Raw genomic sequence first — 12694 nt, forward strand, 5'->3', positions numbered from 1 at the left:
TTGCTTTACCCTGCAGCTGCAAATGATTTAAATAAAATAGTATTTATTCTGCATGATTTATCTTATCGGGCATTTCAAGGAGCGTTGTATTATTTTTCCTTACTTGCAGTTGCTGTGGGTGCGGATGACTCTCCTGTTACTGTTTCTTGGAGTGGTGATGCAAGACGAAACGTAATAGTTTGGATGGATCACAGAGCTGTAGAACAGGCAGACCGCATCAATGCATGCAATTCACCTGTGTTACAGTATGCTGGTGGTGCACTTTCCCCAGAAATGGAACCTCCTAAGGTATGATGCGATACAAATTACATTGAATGTTAGGAGTAGCTGCTTCACTAGTGTTTCTTCTACTCGTACACTTTCTGAACACTGAAGCTACAAAATATCATGAGGGTCAGAGTCTAATTTGCATGGGAATCTTGTGATACATTTATTAAGTGATTTTGTCTCTCTCACTAATGGTCTAGGTAGTGATATGTTTCTGAATCAGTTATCATAAGTGTATTGCTTTGCACATTGGTGTAAAATCCATGATGCTGTTGGAGTGATTCACCAAAGGGTTTTTTAATCAAAGAGGTTTATCTTTTCTTATTTGAGCCTAGAAATCAGACAAGATTATTCAATTTCTATCTTCATGAAGAGGCATTGAAGTAGTGGATAATTGGTGGATCCTGTAAACCATCATAAGGGCTTGGTAGATCCTTTCACCAATTTGAGCTAGTATATCTGGTGAATGACCTCAATCAGTTGGTCGATGGGAACACAAGGGCAATAAAAATGTGTAAAAACCCATATGCTTGGTAGAAAAGAGAGGAAGTCAAGGCATGCTGGAATTAAATGTTGGAGCTGAGTTAGGGAACAAAGAAGCAAGTTCCTCAGTAGAGTCATTGATCAGTGTGAAATGATCGTTGCACGTTTGAATGATGTCATGTGGAGGGTATCTGGGGTTTGGGGGGCTTGATTGTATGATCTTGGGGGGAGCACTGGAGTGAGAGGGTCCATTTCTCCTGACATCCAAGGCTGTGGGGTAGAAACTTTGAATGGAGGACTCATCGTTTGTCGTGACACGAAGAGTAGTATTATGCGCAGGGGGATCCTTGTGAAAATCCCTACACTGAAGGAACCCCTACTGCAGCAAATCTGAATCTACTTCTCCTACTTGATTTTTAAATTACATTCGTCAAGTTATTCTTCTGAATACTGAAGCAAATTACTTTTGCAACCTACATTAATTAAATATTTGATCTCATGAAGCAAAAAACAGAGCAAAGAACCAAATACATAGGACACACTTATTTCTGGACACAATAGTCCCCGGAAAAACCCAATGTGGGAAAACCGGTACAACAGTTCTGAGGGTTTATTATTATGCAAGAGAAATATCTGAATACAAATCTAGGATGCTCATCTAGCAATCCTTTACAGAGAAAATACTGGCGGAAAATCTGAGTGAGTTTTACCTCACTTCACCTAGTAGAATTCCCGTTGATCTGGCACAGGACTGGCTAACCTTGACTATTTCTGCGCTAGCCCTGCATTAGCCTTTCAGGCTCTGCATAAGCCTTGTGTCACCTCTTTTGCCCTCTGCGTCAGCTATCCCGACTATTCTGACAATTCCCGGCAGTTCTGGCTTCTACGCGATAGGCAACTTTTCCAGCTTTGCGCTGGCCCTTCTGGCTCTGCGTTAGGACTGCGTGGGCCCATACTGGCCCGACGTTAGCTCTCCCTGCTACTGCGCTGCTTCTCTGCAAGCTCTCTCCACCTCTCTGTCAGTATTCTTCGGAAAGTCCTCTCAGATTCTCACTACCCCTCTACTGCTGAATGATCACTTAGTTCGAATTTCTCAGCTTCCTAGCCCTAGAAATCGAACTCTAGATCAATTCATTCTCTCCGTGTGTGTTTGCAAATGAACCCCAAGCCTCCATTTTATACCTTTCCTATTGAGTCTTCAACGACCGAGATTAAGTCTCTAATCAATGACTAAGATTAAAACATGACTTGATCTGCCTTCTAGATCATTCTCACCCATATTTTGATTAATACCTATTAATATTTTAATTTCCTTAAGCTTAGACTTAGGAACTCCATTAAAAATATTAATTATCTTAATAAAATACAATCTGGGTGGAATTTCACCAAACGGTTTTTGGGTTCTTTAGAACTCACGTGCCTTAGCCTCTTCACTAATTTTCAAGGCTATAGCACTTCCGATGATACCAAAAACTAACAATCCTAACTCTCAAATCTCCTAGAGTTGATTTACCTGTTGGTTTCTGTCTTGAGATTTGGAGAGTGTTAGCCCTCATGGGTCTCAAGCAATGTTTTAAAACTCCGACTCCGACTTCGACTTTGCCAAGGGTCGACTCCGACTCCGACTCCAACTTCGACTCGGCCGAGGGTCGACTCCGACTCTGACTCCGACTCGGTATCGACTCGGTCGGCTTGGTTTCAGTGACTCGGTCGTTGTAAAAAATACATTAAATATTTATTTTTTATAAAAGCACATAATTTTAAAGATTTTCATTCATGTTTCCAAACACACAGCGTTAGAATATAGATAGAAGACAACATATGATCAAAGTAGGCTCATGAATATATCCATTATATCAAAATGGCACCCAATGCACTGTCCAATACATACACGCTGATGTTATAGAGATCAAAACAAAAACACATAACCAAGGAGGTTATAAATGGCCTCTACAACAAAAGTTTGTGACCAGTACTACTGGCTACTGCTAGAGTTGCCAACATCATTTGGCTCAGTGTTACTTGGGAGCGGGAGCGAAAGCGGGGAGCGAGAGCGAAAACGAGAGCGGGAGCGACATTTTCAGAAGCTCCCGGTTTGGGAGTGAATCCTAGAGGAGTTTGACAACCAATGTCACTAACATCAAGGTACATAGAGGGATTGGTGTTCTTGATTAAATATGAGTTCCATACCCTAATACATGACAAAATTCAATGGAAACATTGCAATCCTCCAATCTTGAAATCTTGAAAAACCGATAACTCTGCTGGATTTTGAATGAAATCTAAAATTCTACTTTCTCCATATGAAACCCAATGAGGCCGGAACCGCTCTCAAACATCCTGAGTCATTTCATGGTAATGTTAAAAATTCAAGTAAAAGGATGAAAATGAAGATTAAGGAAAATGTCACTTTTACTTTAAGAATTTAACATTACCATGAAATTTGAATAGCATATCAATACTAGGAGAGGGGAATGGACCCCAAAGACCAAAAAACCAATTAATAAAACTATTTGGAGTCCCCCACACTCAGAAAAAACATAAAAAAAATTGCATTTTTGGGGTTTACTGGCTGCATGAAGTGACCCGGTCGAGTTGATACAGACTCGGCCGACCGAACCAGTTCGACGGCCGAGTCGCAAATTTTTTTACCGGCTCGGACCAACATAGCCGATCGAACCGGTTCGACAACCGAGTCACAAATTCTTTTACCGGCTCGGACCAACTCGACCGAGTCGGTTCCGAGCCGACCGGCTTTTAAAACACTAGGACTCTCAAGGAGGTTAGTTGACTGTGGTAGGACCAAGAGGAATCCTGGATCAAGAGGAAACACAGGGTCTTCACGGGGTCATTGGATCTCTGCCTATTGGTCCTTAGTTGATTGGACAACTGGGAAGAAAGAGGTGATCCTCTTGTTGATCTTTGATTGGTTTAAGGCACAGGTTGTGATCCATGTCCAAGAATATCTCTCATGAAGAGAGCTAGGAACCTCTGGTTGGGATAGAAAAAGAAAGTGGAGACAAAGCTCCCAAAAGTTTGATAATGGTATTAATAGCGACCTCTCATATCATGATAAATAAGGCATTGGAAAATAAGATGCTCCTTTGTATTAGTCTCCTATAAGTGGCATACGTTGGTAGAGGACCTAACCACTTTATTTAGGGGTAAAAAGAGAATTCAACTATAAAGAAGATCCAAATTTAAAATGCACTTTGACTTCAAAATTATATATGGTTATGTGAGGTGTGAGGTCATCAAGAATGGCAAGTCTATGGTCAGAGAAATGTGCAATGTATCCAAGATCATTCTCGAAGCTCTTTATTACTTGTACAAAATCAATGTATTTTCATGTCAATCTTGTTGTGATAGCTAGAACATGTTTTAGTGCAAATGTTTTCCAAAATAAAATCACAAATCCCGTTAAGTAATTTGAAATTGTGTTTGGAGATACCTTTGGATCAATGTTTAGGTCACAAGAATTATTTGGAAACGCTCAGTTGATGAAGTTAAGGTATTATGATGTGATGTTGGGCTTGGCCAACTCAATGCCTTTGGGTGTGTTACCCCTTAAATTGGCATCAAGGTGGCCATATTTATTTTACTAGATTGTTCCAGCATCTGAGTAGATCCTAAACACATTTTGTGATGATGTCTGAGCCCAACATTCGTTGGGTTATTCTACTTTTTCATATAGTAGTTAGGATAACCTTGATACAATTAATGACGGGTTTGCGATTCTTGCTTTATGGGCCCATGGTATTGGGTAACCCATGGTATTTCATATGATGATGGCTATATAATAGATTGGAATACTCCATTGTAAGATGCCTCATGTTGGCTTGTAGAGGCTTATTAGGCATTCTAGTCCTGGAGTGCAAGGTGTAGGTATGAAGCTCATTGCTGAACACTCTTGTTGATGTTGAAAAATGTGTAACTAGGTTCGATCTTCATAAATATGAAATGTACTTTTGATTCTTGTATATTGTAAAATGAAAGAAAAAATTATTATTGTTATTTTTGAAGCATGGGTTTCATGCTCAAGGTCTTTTATTTTAGAGCTCAAGCACCCATTGAGTGCTTCTAGGGTTTGTCCTAGTGTTAAGAAATCAAAAGAGTCATTTTCATATGAAGAAGATCCCATCGGGCACATTGTAACTTGTAAAAATAATTATCTTGTCTTAAAAGAGTCAAAATACCCTCCAAGACCAAGTCAGTCTGGCAGCTAAGAAGTCGACCTCAATTAGGGCATTTCGTCCACCTTGGAAGCCTATATATAGGATGAGACTCGACCTCCTATGGACATCATTCATTTCCTCATCATCCAAGCGAAGGAGAAGAAGAAGGAGGCAAACTAAGAAGGAAGAAGGACAAGTGTTTGGGTTATTTCTCTCTCTCTTTCCACACATGCGAAGGAAGGGGGCTAGGGTTTTGCTGCTGCGAGATCGAACTTGGATAAATTGTAGAAAGAAGGTCGAAGGAAGGTCTATTAGGTCATCCTTAAGCCCTAGAACAAGGATAAACTCAAGTGAAGGTCAAAGGAAGCCCTAGATTTGCTCACACGCGTGGAGGCAACAATTGTTTTAGGGGCCGAAAATTTCAGACCTATAGTAGAGGCCGGAATTCTGTAGCTGGGGGTTAAAGTTGTGTAGCTGGAAGAGATTTGATTGGGTTTGACTTGGACAATGGAAGCACATCATCAAGAAGGTCAGACTTGGTCTTGGAAGGGTATTGGTCTTGGTCTAGAGGTCTTAGAATTCGTCATTTGAAGAATCTATAATAAGAGAAGAGATTTGTGGGGTTTCCTCTCAAGTGGAGAGGTTTTGGCCCTAACGTGCAAACCTATATCCTGTGTTCTTGTGTAATGTTGATCTTCTTGTTTTCATTGTTGTTTGATGATAAGAATAACATAATAATAAGAGAAGAAGCTAATAAGTAAAAAAAAGTAAATAGACATCACAAGTGGTTATAAAGTTTAAGAGAAATCATCCTAATTATAGCCCTATAGATTTCTCAACATGGATTCAGAGCTAAGATTGGCAAAGGGCATGATGAAGATCATTACATCCGTGAAGAAGTCCTTAAAGAAGTGTTCTATGGTAGCAAGTCATCTCAAGGAAGGTATCAAGGCATTGTGGAATCTCCTATTATCCATCAAGGACAATATGACCAAGACTTCTACAAAGGACGAAGGGTTATTCTCAACACTTATTGGCACATTTGAAGATGAGAATATTTGGGTAATCGACAGTGGAGCATCAAGGCATATGATAGGTGAACACAAGCAACTAAAGAACTTATCAAGAGGAAAATCCTCTTACTCCGTTGAGCTTGGTGACAAGAAGAGCTATCTTGTAAGGGGAATTGGATCAACCTCACTGGAGCTAGAGAATGGAGGAAACATTCATCTCAACAACATCCTATTTGTTCCAGGTTTGCATAAAAATCTACTTTCTGTTTCATGTCTAGAAGATAAGGGAGATAGAGTCGTTTTTATAAATGGAAAGGTTGTAGTATGGGATAAAAACTCTAGCATTGAAAATGCAAAGATCATTGGGATTCATGAAGGAAGACTCTACAAATTGCTGACTCCTCTCTCAAGCTTTGGTTCACATTGAAGTAAGTCCATGTGAACTTTTGCATAGAAGGTTTGGTCACCTTCACTACAAAATCTTACCAACTCTAAATTCAATGGTGAATGGCATCCCTGAACTCAAGGAGGATAATGAAGGAGTATGCAAGGGATGTGCATTAGGTAAAATTGTTAATAGACCATTTGGAAGCAGTGCTTCAAGGTCGAAAGAAATCTTGGATCTCATTCATTCTAATGTTTTTGGTCCTATGTCTACAAAGTCTCTTGGAGGTGATCTATATTATGTAATGTTCATTGATGACCACTCAAGGAAAACTTGGGTCTATTTGCTGAAATCCAAGGATGAAGTATTCAACAAATTTCAAGAATTCAAAGTTGAAGTAGAGAAACTTATGTTGAAAAATAGTGTATCTAGGTTCGGTCTTCATGATGACAAATCTTGTTAATTTTAGATATGTTCTATGCTAGAGCAATTTATTTCAATTTCTTTTCCACATTAGCATAAAGTAAACTACAGATAGAACATAAATATAAATCGTAGAAGACAAGCCAAGACAAGAGGACACAAGATGTGGCGCTAGCTAGGGACAAACCCCAATGTGGGGAAACCCTTGATCAATTCTTCTTTTATGTTCTTCAAAGTTCAACAGAGAAAGTGAGAGAGAGTACATTTACAATAGAAGTCAATCACTTTGACTTTTGATATCGGCATGAGATCAGTTGAAGACATATTGCTTCAACTGATTCTCTAAGGTGACTCGTTCACCTATCATAGTGCTGCATCTTGTCTATTTGCTGCACATTACCGTGTGACACCTTGATGTACTGTCACGTGTTGAACCTTGATGACTGAGTTGCTCTCATCTTCATGCTACTCGTCATGTTGCATCTTCCATTGTCTTATTCATCATCAAGCTGCCAATGCTCATGATCTCATTCATCATTATGCTGCCCATGCTCATATCATCATGCATCATTATGCTGCCCATGCTCATATCATCATGTTGCTTATTATGCTGCCCATGCTCATATCATCATGTTGCTTATTATGCTGCCCATGATCTCATACATCATGCTGCCTTCCTTTAGAGACAGATGATCCTGCTGTTTTGGCAGTTCTTGGTAGTTCCAGCGTTTTCGGCAATTTCGACATTTCCAGCATTTCCAGCTTTTCCGGCTTTTCCGGTATTTTCGGCTTTTCCGGCAGTTCCAGCTTTTCCGGCTTTTCCTTTGGATCTCTCCTCCTACTAAAACCCAAAGACAAGTAGAGAGACGAAGAGATCCAAGTGTGTGTAGAAATGACTTGAAGTCCTCTTCTATTTATACTAAAACGTAGAGGTGAATAGACATAATTGTTGGGCTTCTGAGCCTACATAAGTTGCTGGTCGACTTAACAATTTGTCCATAACATAAATAAATTTATAACTTCATAAATACTTATCTGAATCGGATGATCTTTAGATCAATCCTACACCTCTCAATGAGAGGGATCCAATAAAAATATCAACTGCCATAAATAATATGACCCACATGGAGTTTGGCCCTAGTTTCCAATTTTAACACTCCCTCTCAACTAGGGAGAACTCCATCCGCTGATCCATATATCCAACTGTACTATCTCTTCTATCAGTGCCCTGCACTGCTCTGCTCAGCTCTGCTGGCTCGGATCTGCTCTGCTGGCTTTGCTCAGCTCTGCTGGCTTTGCTAGCTCTGCTCAGCTCCGCTGGCTTTGCTGGCTCTGCTTAGCTCTGCTGGCTCTGCTATGCTTTGCTGGCTCTGCTCTGCTCAACTTAGCTCTACTGAACCACGAAGAAGAAGAATTGATCGAGAATGTGTCATACCATTTTCCACTGACCCGAAGTTAGTCTTAGAGTGTGTACCACTGGTCCCAGACCAGTCCTCAACTGACCCGAAGTCAGTGTCATAATAGGTACAACTCCTACCACTGGTCCCAGACCAGTACTTTACTGACTCGAATTCAGTCTCAGAGTATGTAACACTGGTCCCAGACCAGTCCTCAACTGACCCGAAGTTAGTGTCATAGTGGGTACAACTCCTACCACTGGTCCCAGACCAGTATCATTGATCCCAGATCAATGAAGGTCATCCTAGCATAGGGAGTACGGTAGATACAACAATGCATCCATCGGTACTACTATGGTCCCTATCGTCATTTCCCTGCTCATTAATCAGATGAGAGGTACTTCCCATGAGTCCCAGACTACATGGGTAGGATGCCTCAACAGGAGAACTTAATCAATCCTGTCCTCATAGGAGAACTAATCATCCTGCTACACAATCGCCATGGAGAACACATCATCCAGTTCTCACAGGAGAACTAATCATCCTGCTACGCAATCGTCATGGAGAACACATCATCCAGACCTCACATGAGAACTAATCATCTCGCTACACAATCGTCATGGAGAACACATCATCCAGACCTCACAGGAGAATTAATCATCTTGCTACACAATCGTCATGGAGAACACATCATCTAGACCTCACAGGAGAATTAATCATCCCGTCCCAGTGCGCACCACCAGGGGAGGGTGAGTCACCCTGTGGTCGTATGTTGCCCCAGTAAGAACCACAAGCCCCCAGAGCTCCCAGAGCTCAATGTATACAACATGTAGGACCCTTGTACAAGGGTCTCTTGACGACTCCAAGTCGTTTGGGAAAATCACAGATTTGATCTTTCCCTCGGGGCTTAGACAAAGTGTAGCGACCTATACATCATCTCATAGCGATGGAGCTTCCTTGCTCATAGACTTACCATATCCCAGATAAGGTAGTATCTGATGTCTATTTGTTGGAGCAATCGTCGAATATGGGATTCCTCAATAATCGAATCCCACCTCTGGTTGTCACAGAGAATCATAGTGGTACAAACAACTCACTTGAAGAGCTTCCCCAACCAGGTAGCTTCATATGAGATCATACTTGTAGATATGTATCCGGTCTCAGCGGTGCTTATAACAACCGACTTCTGCTTCCTGCTCATCCATGATATCGAAGCATAATCCAAAGAGAAACAACACTAAGAAGTGCTCTAGTGATCCTCCACATTGCCTGCCCAATCAACATTCGAATAATCATGCAGTTTCATATTTCCGGCAGTGTATCTCAATCCATGAGAGATTGTGCCCCAAAGACATCTCAGAAGATTCTTGGCACCAATCCAGTGAGGTTCAACCAAATATGAGCTCACCATGCTAACTGCAAAACATATGTTCGGACGGAAGTTCACCAAGAACATCAACACAAATGAGTTTATGAGATTCAGAGGCATTTCCCAAATCTGGTCCGACATCACTACCATATAACTTCTGAAAGTTAAGATCCTCGAGGTAGTCACAGGCTTGCAGTTCACCATTCCACATCTGGAATCCAACTCCCTCTTACTTCTGCAAATGAGAGGGTCTGCACCTGTTAGAAGTAGGTCGTCCTCATAAGGTGCTGGTATGAGAGGTTTATCATCCACAACCTTTGGATGGTTTGGACCCGTTTCACTCCTAGTGAATCTTAGCTTTATCAGACAGCTATCGATCCTCTCATACTATGCCCGGGGTGTTTTGCTTCAAGCCATAGAGGGCTTTCTTCCACCTGCATATGCGAGATTCCTGATTATCAATCTCAGACCCCTTGGGTTGTTCTAGACCTGTGGACCTGCTACATGAGGGGAATGGTCCCCTTGTAAGATTTTCCTTCGGTACATCTCATACATGTACTTTCATGCTCCTTTTGAATTCAGGCATCCCTGTCACCATCTGACTCACAGACCTTCGGTGCTACGTGACAATGGACATGGTCTCCAGTGGACCTCTTGCAATTTGATACAACCTTGAACTCAAAAACATCTTTGAAAATTCTATTTCCAAACACGTACCTTTCCATCAATGAGTGCCACCCTGAAACCTTTGACTTCCATTTCCGAGATGGACACCAGGTTCTTCTTGCGATCAGGTACATAAAAGTGATTCGGGGTTCCTTGCTTTCTTTGAAGAGTCGACCATTTCCTTGATGACCTGCATTACCTTTGGACACTCCTTCGCATAATGGCCGAACTTATTGCAACCAAGGCATCCGCCTTTCCTTCCACCCTTAGATCCGAACTTCCCAATGAAGTGATCTTTAGATGGGCCATCAGAAACTTCCGCTACACCATTCTGATAATATGTTCTGCTTCGACTTCACCCTTTGTGAACTTAGAAGATAGATGTGGAACCCATTGATCCTTTTGTCTTGTCCCTATTGTCTTTGGTGATTGCTCTTTCACTCTTGCTTGGGCATTGTCTTCACCTCAGCTCTGATACCATGTTAATTTTAGGTATGTTCTATGCTAGAGCAATTTATTTCAATTTCTTTTCCACATTAGCAATCACATCAGCATAAAGTAAATTGCAGATAGAACATAAATATAAATCGCAGAAGACAAGCCAAGACAAGAGGACAGAAGATGTGGTGCTAGCCAGGGCAAACCCCAATGTGGGGATACCCTTGATCAATTCTTCATTTATGTTCTTCAAAGTTCATTAGAGAAAGTGAGAGAGATAGTACATTTACAATAGAAGTCAATCACTTTGACTTTTGATATCGACATGAGATTAGTTGAAGACATATTGCTTCAACTGATTCTCTAAGGTGACTCGTTCACCTATCATAGTTTTGCATCTCATCTATTTGCTACACATTACCGTGTGACACCTTGCTGTACTGTCACATGTGTTGAACCTTGATGACTGAGCTGCTCTCATCTTCATGTTGCTCATCATGCTGCATCTTCCATTGTCTTATTCATCATCAAGCTGCACATGCTCATGATCTCATTCATCATTATGTTGCCCATGCTCATATCATCATGTATCATTATGCTGCCCATGCTCATATCATCATGCTGTTTATTATGCTGCCCATGATCTCATACATCATGCTGCCTTCCTTTGGAGACAGATGCTTCGGCAGTTTTGGCAGTTTCCGGTAGTTCCAACTTTTTTGGCAATTTCGGCTTTTCCGGCAGTTTTGGCAGTTTCTGGTAGTTCCGGCTTTTCCGGCAGTTTCGGCAGTTCCAGCTTTTCTGGCTTTTCCGGTATTTTCGGCTTTTCTGGTATTTCTGGCTTTTCTGACAGTTCTGGCTTTTCCGGCAGTTCCGAATTTTGTTGCTTTTCTGGCTTTTCCGGTATCTAGCTTTTTCGGCTTTTCTGACAATTCCGGCTTTTCCGACTTTTCCGGCAGTTCCGACTTTTCCGGCTTTTCCGACTTTTCCGGCGGTTCCGACTTTTCCGGCTTTTCCTTAGGATCTCTCCTCCTACTAAAACCCAAAGACAAGTAGAGAGAGGAAGAGATCCAAGTGTGTGTAGAAATGACTTGAAGTCTTCTTCTATTTATACTAAAACATAGAGGTTGAATAGACATGACTATTGGGCTTTTGAGCCTACATAAGTTGTTGGCCGACTTAACAATTTGCCCATAACATAAATAAATTCATAACTTCATAAATACTTATCGGAATCAGATGATCTTTAGATCAATCCTACACCTCTCAATGAGAGGGATCCAATAAATATCAACTGCCATAAATAATATGACCCACATGGAGTTTGGCCATAGTTGCCAATTTTAACATAATGTTATAATTTTGTATCAAGAATTTTTTTTATTATTACTTGAGTCATGGGTTTCATGCTCAAGAAGTTCTTGGTCTAATTATGGCTCCCATTGAGAGCCTTAGGTTTAGTCATGTAAAAAGAAGACAATCATGTATTGTTACACTTGTAAATGTAATTATTATAAGTCAAAAAGTCCTCTTAGATCATCAACGAAATCCTCCAAAATGTACCCACCGAATTGATGCAAAGAAGCCGCTTGAAATAATTTATTTAGACAATTCTAGAAGCCTCCTATTATGTCGGCCTAACCAAGGGATCACGTTGGCCTAGTGATGAGGAGGCAAGCCTATATATTGGCAATGATGATGCCTCCTCATAAGCACATTCATTCTCACTCATTCATGAAGAAAAGGCGAAATGAAGGGGTTGAAGAAGAGGTGGCCGCAGTCAATGAGGAAGTCTGTTCCCTCATCCGAGTTCATCAACAAGTCGGTTCACACATGCAACATTCTGATCTGATCTAGGGCATCACTTTGTATGAACATGTTATTTGGTTAGAAGTTCGATCTAGCAGCAGTTTGAAGGAGGAAGTCATTGCCAAGGAGATCGAGGTCATAGAAGGGCTAGAAGAGCGCTAATCCTCCTCGCATGTGTGTCACATTCTGAAGTGGATGGTTCTTTCCTCGCTGCCCTAGAACAATTACTCTTTCGGCATCACGAATTCTCATATCGAGCTCAAATCAAA

At 41.1% G+C, this 12694-nt stretch overlaps 1 protein-coding gene across 1 annotated transcript in view; it reads left to right on the forward strand.

Moving 5' to 3' along the window:
- The window catches only part of LOC149240843 (FGGY family of carbohydrate kinase), a 434066-nt gene that overhangs the window by 23645 nt on the left and 397727 nt on the right, over positions 1-12694 (forward strand). The window contains exon 4 of the mRNA XM_089373849.1: positions 110-288. Coding sequence (XP_089229975.1) covers positions 110-288 — 179 coding nt within the window. The remainder of the gene's footprint in view (positions 1-109; positions 289-12694) is intronic.

This window comes from Pinus tabuliformis, chromosome 8 (assembly GCF_031772625.1).
Source record: "Pinus tabuliformis cultivar Carrire ecotype Pingquan chromosome 8, CPIR1, whole genome shotgun sequence".
Lineage (NCBI taxonomy): Eukaryota > Viridiplantae > Streptophyta > Pinopsida > Pinales > Pinaceae > Pinus > Pinus tabuliformis.